Genomic DNA, 17,305 nt, shown 5'->3' with positions numbered 1-17,305 from the left:
GAGATCTTCTCTCAGTGGCAGATAAAAAGTAGGCACTGTCCACAGATGCCAACAGTATAGATCTTTCTATGTTCCATTTCGACCTCCCTCATAAGCTCATTTACTGACAAGCTTTTTATAAAGGCTCTTGAAAGAAGGACGATATTATCATGTAATAATTTAGAAAATGTTTTTTCTTTTTTTTATCAGAAGACTTCTTAAACTGAACAAATTTTTAACCAGCCTTAGTTTTTATCCTTACTTATGCAGCTGGTTTCTTCATGGCCATTGTGTTTTTCAGATCAAAACAAAATTGTTGAAGGCAAGGAAAAATTATGTAGTCCCCTCTTTCACTTCTGATTTCATGCATGCTTCTTAGCTCCTCTTTCAGAAAGGCACAACATAGCAGTTTTCATCCACTAAAGTAGGTCTGAGTGGCAAAATACAGTTGTGTTTGGAGAAACCTGACCCAGAAAGCCATGTGTAGACATTCTTGACTTGTCCTTGAACTTTAGTGACATAACCTTGCTTTCAGGATCATATCTGTCCCCACCTCAAAGCATGCTGACAGCCTTAAACTGTTGAAAAACAGCGATCATTGTTTCAAAATGTTTAGGGAGATTTTAAGTATATGAAGTATACAGAGATTTTAATAATATGAATCCAACATCTGCATTAGTGTTTGTGTAAATGAGGATTACAATAGAGGTTCACGTAGAGTAAGAGTCTGGCTTTTTTTTAAATGCCTGCAAGGGAAAACAAAAGAAAACAGGAAAGGTGTTCTGATCGGGTGAGATCAAAATGTAGCCAATCTGTGTTTGAAGCAAATCTACTGTGACAAATTCATCTTTCATTTTGCAATTTCATTATGACGATACATGAGGAACAAGGAACAGTTTCGAGGAGTCAGTCTAAACAAAAAATAAATTTTCCAGATGAGAACAGAAATTCCATACATTTTCTTGAGTAAATTTCAAAAACAAATGTCAAAGGGAAAAAAGTCTCTACAGCGAACGTGTTTTCTATCTGTCAGTGACTCAGACTGGAAATCCACATTCATAGTTACAGTTTCCCAGCACACTTGTGTCTACAGTGGCATTCTAAGTACTAGGTTTGGATAGTTTTCTTCGTAATAGTATGATGTTATTTGCCTCATTCTTTTCTGTTACCTTGTAGGAATTTTGTTTTCCCAAATATTCAGCACCTCTCTTTGCAGGGGATGCATACCATTGAACAGACAAGAAAGAAAATGAGTTAAAGGCATGTTACTTGTTCACAGAATACTGGTCAAAAGTTTATGCTTAACTCATTAACCATCAGGACTTATTCATGTACTATTTTGAAAAGACAGAATTTCTTTTTTTCCCCACCATCAGCTCCACAGTATGTAGGTCTCAGTATCCCCCTTGATAATGCTGCTTACAGCATTTTGAAATGCAGAGATTGATGGAAGACTCTACAAATGCATTGATGGCATCAGCTTTTTATTGTTTGTATTATATTTTCATACTCCATCCATACTTAACACCTTGAAGTACTGTTACCATACTGAATGATCATGGTAACTGCATAGACATTTCTGAAAGTTCAGTCATCATTTACTATGGATTTTTGCTAGCTTGGTCTTATTAGCAGGTTTACTGCTTTCACTGTTGTCAGAACGGTGTTGACATTTTGCTTTTCATTTGGGCTTCTCTTTTATTCAACTTTAGGGAACTTGACATTTTGTAAAAACAGAATGACATTTGAAATTGTTTCACTTCCATGTTTACTTCTGTGTTACTGTTCTATGCAACTACATAGCCATTTTGTATGTGTGGTTAAAATAGCCTCCAATTTGCCAATGCCTTTTTATTGTTTGCCTGCACACTCACCAGAAACTGATTCATTAACAAACATAAAGGGATGCAGCTTTTCAGCACTTTGCTAAACAAGCAGTATGCATTGTGGAATGAAATACAGTGTGTTGCATACCTCTTGTTACATTGTCTTTATAAAATGTGTGTTAAATCATGCTCTGTTTGACCAGTTACTTTTTTTAGCATTTACATTACAAATTTATCAGATAGCTGTAGATTTCAAACAAAAATGTTTTACCTTTGTTTTTATTTACTTCCTTTGTGTAAAAATATTTATAAACACACACATGAAAAAGATGTGAAATTAATTCAGTGTAACAAATTTTTCACTATAATGTATCAAAACACTTCACTTAGCTGTTTCTTCTCATGCAGTGCATGGGCTGAACATTTTCTAAGCAAAGTTTCTTTTTTAACATTTGCCAGTAATTTTCCATTAAGTTCTCTATACAATGATGACTTTATAAGGCTTGGATGTGTTCCGTGCTCTTGCATAGCATGAACTGAAATGATAACCTCTCTGCCATTAAACGTGAAGTAACTACACTGACTTTGGCAGAGTTATTTTAGACATACAGCCATTTTAATAAGATTTAAATATGGCTCTGTATGTGCATAGAAGACCAATAGTAGATTTGGAGCACACTAAACAGAATTACGATCAACACATTTGCCTGTCTGCCTACATGCTTTCTTGAATACTGGCTGAAAGGATGCAAGCACAGAATTTGCGTTTCTGAAGAGGCATGTTTAATACTACTTTTCAGGAAGATGCATCCCTCCTGCTGCTAAGTTTGTGGTGACTCCACAGCAGTGGCACTGTGAATTCCACTTACCATTTTTTATTATGTGCTTGATCGATACTGAACCAGGTCAAGCCTAAAGAGTATGTACTCTAAGGCTATGTCTATGCAGAGACATTACACTGAGGTAATTTAAGTTTGTTCACCTTACAGTATCTTGCAATACAGATATTTCCCTCTCCCTCAAGGCAAATGTTTTAAACACAGTGACTAATTGTAATATTCACATAGGCAGGTTCTTAACTATACGAGCTGATTCCATGAGTTACCCCTTTTTACATTGCATCATTCTGGGACTAGCTTGACTTTGCTCTTGCAAGCCTCTCCTATTGCAGAGTCACTCTTTCCATTTTAGACGCTGGATTTCGATACCTGAGAACCAAGAAAGTCCATTTTCCATATTATTTAGTAATCAATTAAAGTAGCCATTGAAACCTTCCAACTATGATTTCTCCATACTGCTTCTTTGGATGCTTTCCTAGGTTCTGGGCTTGACTATTGTCTTTGGCAAAATGTATATCTGTCCTTCTAAATACAAATTAAAAGAGTACAAGTACCTGTAAGGCCTGGTCAGAAAACAGGAACATGAGGAGGGTGCATGACCAAGGATGTCAACAGGATTATTTCATCAGATCTGCAAGATCCACAGGATTGTGCCCTGTTACAGGTGTTCTGGGTTGTTAACCCACTGACACAAAGCCAGTTTGCTGCTCAGCACTTGCTATGGAGGAGGTGAGTTTTCAGAGTGGCAGCACCACTTGGACACATTGCTGGGGTCCCACCTGCTAGTGCCATTGCCAGCATATCACTTCTGCACCACTGTCCTGTCTGACTGGTCACTTCTAGTTGAACTAGTATTACACTCAAAAGCTTGTTACAAGCAAAAAGGAGACACACCTTGTATGTAAAGTCAGAAATTTATTGTTAGTGTAACAAATTTTAACAGTCTAATATATGAATTAATATTAGTCTAGATCTAATTACAAGAGAGGAGAGACAAGAAGAGAGAAAAGAATACTACTATACTACTACAGGAAAAAAACCAATAAGGTAAAATTGATATATGCACACTTCCTACTATATACCCCTTTTTTTTGATGTTATGCTCACACTTGCACTGATACTTTGGGTCTAACGGTCAGTGGCTGCAGTGGGGGTAGTGAGGAAATATTGTCAGCTGTCAGCATCCCAGGTCCTTCACTACGGTGAGCATGATGTTGATGATGTTGGTTTCTTTTTCCTTTTTTTTTTGCTTGCTTAGGGGCATTTTTATGTTTGCTACCAACTTTACATCTTGTTTTTCTTCATTGGCCTTCAAATCCTACAATTACACCTGAATTTCCTGGTCATTAGTAAAACTGCTTTCACAGCTAAACAAATGAAGGGACACCTTGAGGCAGGTTAAGGCAAATTCAGACAAAGCAATCCTGACAAGCCTCAGTCCTGAGGCCTTACAAAGTCAGCACAAAGCCTGTGGCCTGTTACTAGCAGTGACAATACTCTATTTACAGGGCTGCGAGGCTACATTAGCCCTAGAGGTGTTTTCCTCTCACTACAGCCACTGCAGATAAATGCTCTACTGCGTGCAGTGGTCACCTGAGCTGAATATTTCAGCCTAATTGTGGATTTTGATCCCCTATTGGGATCCAGCATCAGACAGAAAGGTAAAACAGGTGTAAAGACCTGCTCGATACAGCCATTTAATGCCCATTTCAACTGGTGCCAGGGTCCAGAGGGGTTGGGATAGTCAAAAAACAGTACACAGCAATAGTTTGGATTGCAGGCTGACAAACCGCAAGCTTTGGGAGAAGTGAGACAAGAACTACAGATTTCCTTAATACCGCAATCTTCTTTTGCTTTTTTTAACTTTTGGCCTTATCTGTAGAAACAAAATTTGACGTGGCATGGTGCTTTATGGTTGATGCCCTGTATCTTTACAATGGATGTAAGGTATGTCTTGATAATAGGCTTTACACTGTTCTTTGCCGTTGTTCAGCCAAAATATTTAAGTGCCTGTATCCACCTTTTGCTTGGTGTTACAGTTAATGAAAAAGGAGTTGCATAATGTCATCTGCCTGCTCCTCTTTTGTCTCTACAACATTAAAACCCCTATGAAACCACAGCGCTTCATCCTGCATGATTCTAGATGCAAGCATCTCCCTTTTCTTGCACTAATTGGACTGCTATGCTCAGCAATCTATTATCTGCGCAGACCAACAGCCTTCAAAAATGGCCATGGAAAAAGGTTAGATTCTACTTTAGGAGCGCTGGTAATCTGATGGTCACTATCACAATACCTATGTAAAATAGCCCAAGCAAAGGTGGAACATTGTACCAATGAATAGCTCCAAATAACTCTAGGCAAGTAATACCTACATAATGATTAACAAGAAAAGTACCCTTATGTAACATAGCAAAGTTCAACATCATTAAATCTCCACACTGAGAATACTACCTCCACTTCACAGACGTGCCTTGAAAAGGAGGCGTTTATCCTGAGATACCTCAAGAAACTAAAACCTTTGCATAGTTTTCATATCTTTTGTGTATCTTTGGCCACGACTATCAAAGTTGCTGTTTTATATAAATAATCACATTTTAAATATTATTCTGCTGGATCTTCATCAAGGACACTCAGGAAAGAGATTTTTTTTCAACTGCTTAATAAATTTAAGGCATAATGTTTTTCTTCTATATGACGTAATACAGACCTGTAGGGCTGGCTTCCTCGCAAGTCCCCAGCAAAAGTCCCACACTTCTGAGTGCAGGCTGAGGCAACTTGGTGTGCAAACTATTGAGTGCAGGAGTAGGGAGGTGTCCAGGTAAAGTAATAAACCGTAACGCTTTCAGTGAAAAATAGAACAGACTTTCATCAGTGAATCCCTGACTTCGCAGACTTGCCACATACTTGCTGTAGCTCTGGGCACATAGCTCATCTGTGAAATCAGACAACACGTATGTCTTTGTGTCTTGGAGTTCAAACCAATAATTGAACCATTCTTCAGAAAGCTATGAAAACACCTAAGTTGCCATAGAAATACAGGCCTGGAAGAGATCATCTACACTGAGGCAAGTTCAGCAATGTTGATAGCATCAGTGGCAGATGGTGGTCTAACCTGTTCTTGAACATGTCTAATGAAAGCCATTCTCTAATCTGCTGAGAGATCAAAAGAGACCTTTATGAAAATCCGTTCTGATTTAACCCCAGCCCTCATGCATTGCACAGGCCAAAGTACTTCCCCAACCACAGAGCTGTCTTGTGAGGTTGTACCAGAGCTTTTAGGAAGATTCCTAATCTGATGTGCAGTAAATACAGCAGGTTATGCACCATAACATTAGCTAAGCAGATGATTATCTTCACTGTTACAAACAATTTGCAATGTATGTAAAAAGAGGCCCCAGGAAACTGCGACACAGCATGTGAGGTGTGATACCACCAGGAGAGCAGGCCAAGCTGGTTCTGGGAGGGCCATGACAGTGGACAAGTGTAAGGTCAGTCTAGCACATAGGAGATATCACTGAATAACTTAATGCTGAGGCAAGGAAAATAACTGCACTGAGTAAAAAAATGGTATTTTTTAAATTAATGAGAGTAAAAATAGACAACTGCAGTCTTTTCAGTTCAGCTGGCTTTGTTGCATAGCTAGCTTCCCACTATTCTTTCAAGACTGTTCTCACAGAACAAAGGCATTCTCAGAAACCTCTGGTTTAGCAGAACTGTTTGAAAAAAGTGAGCAAGTAAGGCAAGCCGGGATGGTTGGAGATGGGCAGGCAGTTGAGTGCATTGCCAAAAAGGAGTCAGGGGATCCAGAGGATTTCCCTGCCTGTCATGCCTGCCCTACCCTGCCCCCCCACCCGCCTGTCCTGCCTGCCTAGCCTGACCTGCCCTACCTGCCCTCTTGCCTTGTCTGGCCTGCCCTGCCCTGCCCTGCCTGCCTACCCTGCCCTACGTGCCTGTCCTGCTCTGCCTGTCTGCACTGCCTGCTTGTATCCCGCTGCAAGCTGTGACAGAATTAGCTTGCTCCTCCAAAATACTCACTTCTGTCAAACCAGCTTTCTCCTCCCACTGGCATAAAACTCTTCCAGTGGCAACTTGTGACCAGTTCCAACAATCCTCACAAATCTTGTGAGCTTACGTTTACTGAGAGCTTAGTTTTGATTTTGTTTGTTCCTTTTCAGAACAGCACTGCAATTTAAATGTGTCAGTGCACTCCTTAATGGAAATTTGTGCTGTCCTATGCTCATTCCCTCAAGACTGAGATTGCATTTGCAGCCACTCCTCAGAAGGCTCTGTGCTGATGCAGAAACACTCTTGTACTTCTGATGTAGTATAAATAATTGTCATTTTTAATATCACTGGCAAATCTGTTATATGCAATTTCAAGCCTAGCTGATTTGGACAGTTTCTGCCTTCCTTGTCCCCTCGCTTTCTCTTCCCCCTTTTCTGATTTTAATTTCCTTTCAATAATGTTCTGAATATGAACAAAAAACTTCAAAGAAGAATAAAGATGAGGGCAAGTCTCGCAGTATTTCTCAGTTACCAAACATCCAAGGGATTTAGCTTGTGAAAGGGGTAAGTCACCAGCAGGAGAGGAGCTGTGGCTTGCTCTCACAGTGCTGGCCAGCACTCAGCATTACACCACCGGCAGCTTCTGCAGCACAGTGCACTCTAAAATGGACAGGGGCTGAGCCTGAGACCATGCCAGGCTGAATAATGCCGCTTAGACAATGACGTTTGCAGCATAAAATAAAAATCTTATGTGTGAAAATACAGGATAAAGTGAAGGGAGCTGTCTGCCAACACCAAGATGGGACCCTTGTGCAAGGAGGTGCACTTGTTTTAAAAAAGTTACACAATGGGATTGTTTTTATCTTCTCCACCTGCAAGTCCAAGAGTAGTGTACTGTTATGGAGGTGCTTGCTGGTGTTCTCCCCTGGGCTGTTGAATAGCTTTAAACGTATGCACACGTACTCCTTTCTTCAACCTAGGCAAGTGCCCGTGGGTTGTTTCCCTCCTTGCTGTTCAAACAAACCTCCCTGCTGGCATCAGTGGGGCATCTCATCTAAGTTGGGGAATCCAGATTATGACCTAAAGTCTATTCTTTCATTGAACATTCACCCTCTGACTTCACCAAAAAATCCCAGGGGCTATAATGCAATGTAATGTGCTTCCTATTAATGATAGTAAGGGAAGACCTTGACCCTGCGGCTGATGCTGGGTGCTGCATGTGTCATTTTGTGTCTAAAAATGTGTCTGTTTTTCTGGAGTCTTCTGGTTCTTTATGTCATGGTGATATTACACCACTAGATGCTGTAGCAGGCCTTTACTGATGTTATCTTGCACATGAGCTGTTACAGAAAAATCACAGTATGCTGACCAAACCCATGCTTTTTAATAAGGTGAGGCTGCAGTGCCCAAATACCAGCAGTTAGTTTGGCAGGTCCTGGCCTTCAACTCTTGCCCTGAAACCATGGGCCTTGCAGTGAACTACACTTGGCTCATAGCTGGAACTGTCACTATGGCGCACCAGCCGTGGGGGGAGCACCAGTAGGCACAGGAACCAGCAGCCCTTCTTACCCTACCCGATGTATCAGACCTGGCTTCAAACTCTGGAGAGGCCTGGCTGGTTTTACCTAATTCCTTTGTGCTTGGACCACCCGCTGGAGAACCCAGACTCTTCACCTTCCTTACGTCTCATAGCTGACGGGCCCGTGTGGTCCCACTCTGGGGCTCTTGAATAAACCACATTTCCATCCAAACTGTTGCTTCTTGTACGGGGTATTTCTACTGTGGAGGCCAAGTTCATTGCAGTCATTGCTCACGTAAACACCTGCAACATGGACCCTTAAGGGTGCCAAGGGCCACTAAACAAACGTGAGTTGTTACTCAGTTTCCTACTTACCAAAAGAGCAGGATAGCAGTGTTAGATTTTGGCAGTTTAGGTGGACAACTGCGTTATTTCCATGTTCTAGAGAAGCTCAAGCGAGCAATCCATGAGTGCCTGGAAAGCTTTAGGAAAGGGAATTACACAGATAGATCCGCATCCACCTCCAGCAGATTACACAGGTGTTAGATCTGCTTCTACCTCCAGCAGTCAGCACGGTTACAGCGATGAGCAAGAGGGTGACTGTGCGGCAGCAGCCTGGAGGCTTCACCCGTAGATCCCATACATGCCATGGCTGTAATGTGATACACCTTGTATGAAATGCGATGATAAGAAGAACTTGGTAGCAGTAGTTGATTCATGCTGGAGCTCGATTTTACTGCTGATCTGAGACAACCCTGGGTCGCAATACAAGCCTGCCTTTGCAGGCCCCACGCAGAGGTTTCGCAGTCTCCAAGTGGCTCAGAGGCCAAACTGTGGAAATCCTCTGCTTCAGTCCTCACTTTAATCGCCCCCCGCAGGCCCCGGTATTTGTGATTGCTTTTCTCTCACGAAGGCCAGGAGGAGAGACGATTTCTCGCCACTTGCCCAGAGGCAGTGCTGAGCAAGAGCTCCCACCCGCGGGGTCCCGGCCTGCCCTCGGGAGGCTCCACCCCCGAGACGGGGGACGGGGCGTGAGCGAGGTCTCCCGGGGAATCGGTAAGATTCGGTAACCTAAGCCCGCTGCCAGTCTGGTCAGAAATAACAGTGCTGGCTCGAATTGCCGTTACGGCAAGTGTCCATTAAAAGCGGACAAGACGTTAAGTACTCGCCTGACGGCGCGGGCTAACGGTCCCCGCCGGACCGCGGCCGCTTGGGCCCTCCGCGCCGCCGTACGGAGGCCGCTCCCCCCGCCCCCTCGCTCCCCCCCAATATGGCCGCCCCGGCAGAGCCCGCCTCAGCCCGCCGCCCGCCAGGGCCGCCGCCGCCCGCCCGCCGCCGGCGGTAGAGAGCCGCTGGGCCGGCAGGCGGCCGCCCTTGCGGGGAGGCGGAGGGAGCCGCGGGGGGGCTCCATGAGGGGTTGCGGCAGCCCCAGGCCGGGCCTGCCCAGGCGGCTGACTCCTCCCTTGGGGAAGGAGGGTGCGCTGGGGCCGCCCCCGCCGCCGCCCGCCGGGGCCGCCGCCGTGTGACTGGGAGCGCGCAGCCCCGAGTGGCTGCGGGGCGCCGGGCCTGAGCCGGCGGGCGTCGACACCCTGCCCCCGCGGGACGGGGCCTCCTGGGCCGCGCCCGGCCCGCCGCTGCCTCCCCGCCCGCCGGGGTCCCCGCCGGCAGCGACAATGTTTTCTCTCAAGCAGCCCAAACCCACCTTCAAGTCCTACCTTCTGCCGCTGCCTCAGGTAACAGCCTTTTATTTCCATTAGCGACCTGCTCGCTCTCCCCCTCCCGGCCCTGGCCCTGGCCGAGGTGCCGCCGCCGGGGCTGCCCTCCCGGCGCGGCGGCGTCTGGGCCGCCCGGAGCGGGGCCCGCGGGGCGCCCGGGGCTCTGCCTGGGGCTTCTCGCCCGCTCGCCTGGAGGTTACCGGCCTCGCGGGGCAGTAAACCAGCACCTGCGCGTCTCTGGAGGGGCTTCGGAAGAGCCCCTAGAAACCCTCCGTCGCACAGGGAAACAAAAGCTGTGCAGTCTGCGTGCAGTGCAGCCTGTTGGCCTCTTGGTCTTGAAGTCGCACACAAGCATGCAGTGAGCGTATGCTGGTGGCAAGCCCAAACGTTGGTCGAGGAGCAGAACTTTTATCAAAATAAAGCCTTGCGTTGATTAAAACCGGCCAATGTGAGATTATTTTGGAAAGTTATGAATAATGCTTCGTGTGTTTGGACTCGCTTTCCTCTTTGTGCTGGGTGGGAGCGGTGTTACCCACGTTCGCACTGTGGAATACTTTGAGGAGAAAACAGCTGGTGCTTGTCTGTTATGCAAATAATTAAACTCTCACTGTAGCCATCGTTTCACATTTAAAACTTGGCTGATGGCATAAATAAGAAAGTCAAGTATGTATAGTAGAATACTATATACAGCGCATATAGTATCAAGTATATCTAGTACAACCACCAGGATTTTTTGTGTAGTCTGGGTGTGCACTTGACAGCGTGTAATTTTTATTTCTTTATTTTAGACAAGGCAGGACCTCTTCTAGCAACATGTTTGACATGTTGACTCATTTTTGCTTTTTCACAGTTTCTTGGTAAAAGTGAAATGTCGATGCAACATAGTTCTGGATATTCCTAGTCCTGGGAAATGGCAGTATCACTGTCAACGTAGGAACCATAGGCCTTAAGGTTATTTCACTGAAGGTTCCGGTCTTTTTATAGAAGTATTTTTATTTTTAAGGTTTGGAATTAAAATGCAAGTAAGCATGTATGTGTTCTAGGCCTTGGTTTTTTTGGAAAGTTTTCCTGTGTTGGAAAGTCATGCATCTTAAAAGGTGGTAGAGAGTTTTCTGCAAACTTGACCGTCCATATCTGTGTAAAGCTTGTTGTAGGACTTGAGCCTTTATGGAATGTCAAGCCAAATTGTTTTTTGTTCATCCTGTGACTTGTTATAGCCTAGATTACACAATTAGTTAAACATTAGCACTTTAAATATCACATTATTCTTCTGGTACAAAGCTAAATGTACACAAAAATGTTAATATCTTTACAGAAAACTGTTGCTATGATTGGATTCTAGCTCTTTAAGATCAGCTTTTTAAGTTAAAAGAAGAACTTTCTCCTTCGCCCAAATAGATCAGACTTGTGTCTGACTGTAAATTTCTGATTCTTAAGTAAATTCTGTTGTTTTTTTTTTTTTCTTCAGGCTGAAGACCATATAGCGTCAGAACCAAGGATTAAAAAACTGGAACCAGTACTTCTGCCAGGTAGGCATAAATCAGGAATTTGACAGATACCCCAACAAGGATATATTTAAGCCTTTCATTTATTATAATAGAATTGGTAAAATGTAAATAGTTTTCCTTATTTTACTGTGATTATCGATTTTGGTATATTTTAATCTTAGCACGTTCCTTGAGGGAATATAACTTCTAATATATTTTTCTACTTCTAAGTAGAAAAATCTAATGATATTTGTGTCTGTAGAAAATTGTTCCAACCTGCCTGAAACACTAAATAAATACATAGACAATTTTGCTTGTGTAATGCTTTAGTATGTGTAGAATAATGTCTTGGTTTTATTGCGAGTTTTTGAAATGAAACCATTGTAAGTTTTGTAACATTTATGACACCCTTTGGAAGACTACTAATAATTATATTTTTGTCAGATAGTCAGACCTTTACCTGTGTGCAGAACCCACTACCATAGCATGTGTTGTAGTCTTCCTTTATTTTATATATTCATAGAATTTCCAGTAGGTAGGTATGATTGACTTCTGTCTATTGGAAAACTTCTAATGCCATCTTTATTCATTTACTCTTACTGAATATGCAACTGTTACATAATTTTGGAATTTGTAAGTGTCTTTAAACCTATGCAGAATAACCTTTTTAGTGTGTGGATGACAAAAGCAATGTTTTTATTATTGTTCATAATTACTTATTTATAAAAATGTAGGATATTCATGACTTCCACATTTTAAATAAGAAATCATCTTTGGTAAATGACATTTTGATCAACGAGGATTTCTAAAAGCCTTTTTCAGATACCAAAGGAATGATCTACTGTTCTCAAGATTACTTTCATTGCAAACTGTACATGGCAGTAATAAATTTGGCTTGCTGTTTCTAAGGGTAATTTTGAGTTTAAAACAATGGTATACTGCATTTTTTTCTTAGCATTCAGATGATATGTTAACAAATATGAATTTACACACATATACTAATGTAGGAAGCTATTGCTATCATGTTGTCTAAGTTGATAAAACACGTTAACTTTCAAAGTGATCAATCGAATAAACAAGTTACTCTTAAAAAATTATTTCTGTCATTGCTTTATATGGGACTGTTGTTAATTAAGCAGTACTAATTGATATGTGACACTGTCCAGTGAGGTACCTTAAGCTTAAGAGGCTGAAATAGTGTGGAAGAGGTTCAACTGAAAGAGGAAGTAACAACTAACTGGCTGACACTCTGCATGAAACATAATAATACAGATTTTGCTTGAGGTATAAATACCTTAAAATACATTGCTAAGATTGCTCAGTATTTGAAATAGTTATATTTTTATGCTTGCAAAACGTCTGCTTACCACTTGGCATCTTACTGGTTATGTTGCAGTTGATATTCATCCAAGGTCTTTGACTCACAAGGAAGTGACTGCATGTTCTTCTCTGAGACATTCCACAGAAACTGCAGGGCAGTATGAGATTGCTTTTCTCAAAATGTAACACATCTTGCCTTTCCTGTGGGACACGTGCGTGAGCAGTTATAGAAAACAACTTCTGTGCAGTAACGTTTTGCAGTGTGGTTCATTCTTTATTTGTGAAACTCCGAAGTACACTTAAAATGGTGCTGACTGGGTTTGTTTTTCTCAACTGGCTTATATTTATCCCGTGTTTGCATCATTTCCCTTGTCTGCACTATCTTTGAAATCAACATTTCATGGGGTTTGGGACATTTGTAGTAAGTTGCCCCAGGTTATATAGAAACTGATTGAAAGAGTATGACTCACCACAGAATTAAAATTTCCACTTCCACATCATTCTAAGGTGTTATTTTGAATTATTTCATAATAAAATTCACTGCTCTGTACAGCCACAGAGTAGCTGCGACAGAATCTTTTCATTTTTGTGAGCATCAGTCTGTATGAGGGTGGGGGGGAGTTTAGAAGTGACTTTTTTTAAATTACTTAAATGAAACTCTTCCTGTTTAAAGTTAAGCACTGGCCTAAATACATTTTTTTTTGTTTGTTTCTGTCATCAAATGGTGCAGTAGAAAAGTGTATAAACAAGTACACGTTGTACTGTTGGATAGACTGGCTTTTGGATTTGTCATAACCCAAGTTTCTGGCCAAATTCCAACTCATTTAATTATATTAAGGCTGAGTTGTACTCCCTTGCACGTACAGTTTGAGTATGGCATTCCTAATATCCTTAATAGTTATGTGAAATTGCTTTTGCTCTCAGGAACAGAGTTAAACCTGAGCGGCTGAATGTTTATTATGCTGCTTTAATTGGTGGAGTTTTTAAGGAGTTCTTTTGCAATTAAATTATATTAGCGCAAGCGGTTACTGGCCTTAGTAATCTTAGAAAACTGCAAATAGTTGTATTAAAGCTTTTGATTCCTAAAACATAGTTACTTTGAGGGAGTAGCTTACTAAAAATTGAAATTCCAAAGTAGCTAAATACCCTACTGTCTAACTTGTATTTCTGTGCAGTGGAGGTTAGGAGAGGGAGTTCCAGACATGGAAATAATGAGTCAGGTTACAAAATGAGGAGGTTTTTATTAAAAAATAAATAAAATTGTAATTTACATTGGAATCAACTTTTAACCTGTAGAGTTTGTTTTTAAAGTTTCCTCTGGTGCCCAGAGGAATAGAGACGCATCTCTTCAGCTTTTGGAACAAAAGCCTGCATTCTCATGGAACAGTGTGCCCTGAGGAGGATGGTGTATTAGGAAAAGCAACTAGCATAATTTCAAGCAAGTAAAAACCTTGGTTATAAGTGATAATACTGATACTGCAGTAGGGAAAAGCAAATAATTTTATAGAATTTGGTATAATTTCATTCCAAAACACATGATACAGGTTTAAGATGTAGTTATAAAAATGTTTTCTTTTTCTTTCTGCAGTTCTGTTCTCTTAGTGTAGCTGTCTGATTAAGAGTTTTTGCAGTTAGTTGAAGAGTTGGCCTGTGTAACAGTTTCACTTTTTTCCTTTGTTTGTTTGCATAGCTTGTTTTATAAGCATGTCAAAGAGGACAAATGGTGAAATAGCAGGTAGTCTACCAGTCAGTCTGTTAAAGTGCCTTGCCTAGCTAGCAGGAAATTAGCTTGTGTACTTTAGGGGAGAATGAAGTTGAAGTTAAACTTGAAAGTGTGTTTTGTTCTGGTAATCAATTTTCCATAACAATGTCTGTAGTGTTTTTGAGACATCAACTTAAGCATTCAAAAACCTTGGACAAGATAACTGGAATGTAATGCAGTGTCTGTTTTCATGATTTGAATGGCAAAGCAGTGTGCGGAGGTGCAATACCTGGATGGATAATGAACCAGTCCAGTGTCTGTACTGTAAGCAGTGCCGCACTGTGGTTTAGGCAAGATCAGGCGAAAGGGTCCTCACTGTTGCTCACACAGGATGTTCTGCAGGAGATTATATAACTAATGGAACATCTGATTAAGTGTGAGGAGAGGATTGTTCTTCCTGAATCTTAATACCCACTTGTAGTAATTACTTTAAAGTGTTGCTCAGTATACTAATTTGCTAGTAGATTAAGTTAGTAGCTGTTACTTGTAAGTTTTTACAAAGCAGCTAGAAATGGTTTAGTTGTTTTTGTTTTTAAAAGTTTATACAGTAAAATTATAGAAGTAAACTGAATTAGAACAGTATTTTTTTTTGTCTTTAAAGCTTGCTCGTGTTAAGGCAAGTTAAAGGAATATTGGTGGTGAGCTGCTGTTGCAAAGCAGTTATTCATAGTCTCTTGTGCCTGCAACATGTTTTTCGTGCTCAGATCGTAGCAGTCAATTTCAGTGCCATCATTGGGGTGCGATCACACCTGTGGTGGGTTTATAAACATGTCATGAGCACAGCTGGACCGGGTCAGATGTCACCTCTGGCTGACGGTGTCCTCCAGCAGGCACACAGGAAGAAGAACGAACAGGACAAGCAGCACTCCCAGCTGCTTGTTCTGTCCTCCCCGCTGCCTTCAATGTGTGGCATGGGGACTTTCCTCTTAGAGTAACGTAATGGGGAGATCCAAGTGAGGAGTTACAGAGCATCATAGAGACAGTGTTATCATATTTCATTCCTTTTGCTGGATTTTTCTTACATGAATTTATCCAATTGCTTTCTGTGGCCATGTAAACTTCTATCACCCACAGCTTCATCTGGTAAGGAGTTCAGCAGTTTAATTATATGATGTTACAAATTACCTTTGTTTGTTGTTCTGAACTTACCACCATCTAGTGTCTTTGGATAAATCCTAGTTCTTGCATGACACAGCAAATGTCAAGCTGTATTCCCCCATTCCATGTGACTCATGATTTTCAGACTTGTGTCGTATGTCTGCTCCGTTTTGCTTTCCTCTAGCTTAGTTGTCTTAGTTGGTCCTAAGAAGGAAGCTTTCCATATCTTTAATCATCCTTTTCATTACCTCTGAACATTTTCCAGTTATGCCGTCTTCTTGTTGAGGTAAAATTACATACCGTGTTCAAGATTTTCGCCACTGGATATATTTGGTTTTTATCTAATAATGCCAATCTTTACCACCAGGCTTTACCACCTGATTTTTGGTTTTGGTTTGCTTTTCTTGTATACATGTTGCCCTTAGATAGGCAAGTGACTGTAGAAATTTAATTGTGGGAGGTTTTTACGACTGTATCATGGAAAGTTTTAATCTTTTAGATGTGTCTGATTGTCTTGCAAGTTAGCTCCCAGCTCTTTTTCTATTTTTTTTCCTGCTTTCTGCAAATCCTTAGTACATTAAGTCATGTGTTCCAGAGCAGCTGCAACACATCTTGTGATAGGAGAAGGAAAGTACACTTTTTGGTGAGGCACGCTTGTGTGTTAGTACCCCAGGTATGTTCACTCCTGACTGCTTTGAACCCCTGCACCTCTTTCTTGGCATTTTTGTTTGGTTTGTGGTGTCCCAGAGCTGGAGAACAGAGGTCATGGTGTTGCAATGCGAGTGCATGATGCCAGCACTGTGACGGGGGGGGGTGGGGGTAAGAAATAGGGACCAAGTTAGTGAGGTTAGTGTGTAACCCCAGAGATTTCAGGTCTGCCTTTCTTGTGTATTAGGAATCATTTTGATTTCACACCTCAAAGGGGAAACTGGGATTGTTTAATTGCTTGGTACAAGTAGTAATGCTGTTGCTGTCAGTGCCTTTTTCCATGTATATTTCTGGAATGAGTTGTTGATATTCAAGTAGGTATTGCTTGATCTGTTAAGGATGTTCATCTGTTGATGGTGAGTAGTGATAGCCTGTCAATGCTGATAATAACTGAATAGAATTTGTATGAAGTCAGTTTCTGATTGTTTCCAAAGCATATTCAGTTGTTGATTCTCATTTCCAGTGTTGTGGTGTGCTAGCCAAGGCTCTCTTACTCATTGGGCAGCTGATTAAGACATCATATTGCAGGGTTAGGGGTTTTTCCCTGCACCAAGTTTCTTATTTGAAATTGAAATGTTACTGTAAAAGTTTGTTTGTTTTTAAAGTTAGCATGTGATATTAGACAAGTAAGTGAAATAGCTTTGTAATTTCAACTTGTTTTCAGGAATCAGTGTCATACAAGAGCATGAAATTATTTTCAACATTTCAGAATGGCCATATTAGAAAATCAGAATGGCAATTTGGAAAGTAATACAATCCCCTAAAGCTTTTCTAAAGTAGAATTAAAAAAAAAAAGGTTTTTTGGGCGGTCTGTAACAAGATGATTACCAAAAGTTTTATTTAAATAAATTATGAGATTTCAAGTTCTAGATTTGAAATCTGAAACAGCAGTTTTCTGCAAACTAATCTTTCATACTGCAAGAAATTTAAAAATAAACCAAGCATTTGACTTATATTTAGAATAAATGAGGCATCACTTACAGTAAGTATATAGTAATACTCTATTATAGCTTTTTTGTTTGTTTGACTCAAAGTAAATTTTCAGG

The 17,305-nt window shown here is 41.3% G+C and overlaps 1 protein-coding gene across 3 annotated transcripts in view; it reads left to right on the top strand.

Annotated features, from left to right (window-relative positions):
• The first annotated feature begins 9,208 nt into the window (after positions 1-9,208).
• MTMR10 (myotubularin related protein 10) overlaps positions 9,209-17,305 on the top strand; it is a 41,665-nt gene continuing 33,568 nt past the window's right edge. The window contains exons 1-2 of one of the 3 annotated variants that reach the window (XM_076348346.1): positions 9,209-9,225; positions 11,353-11,413. Coding sequence is in view for 1 of the 3 variants with exons in the window: in XM_076348343.1 (XP_076204458.1) it covers positions 9,843-9,902; positions 11,353-11,413 (121 nt within the window). In the remaining 2 variants the exon portion in view is untranslated. Of the gene's footprint in view, positions 9,226-9,580; positions 9,903-11,352; positions 11,414-16,465; positions 16,616-17,305 lie in introns of those variants that run through there. The other 2 variants (XM_076348343.1, XM_076348344.1) reach the window with 2 other exon arrangements.

This window comes from Aptenodytes patagonicus, chromosome 10 (assembly GCF_965638725.1).
Source record: "Aptenodytes patagonicus chromosome 10, bAptPat1.pri.cur, whole genome shotgun sequence".
Taxonomy (NCBI): domain Eukaryota; kingdom Metazoa; phylum Chordata; class Aves; order Sphenisciformes; family Spheniscidae; genus Aptenodytes; species Aptenodytes patagonicus.
Note: the sequence above shows the minus strand (reverse complement) of the source record. Positions and strands in the feature narration are given on the sequence as shown.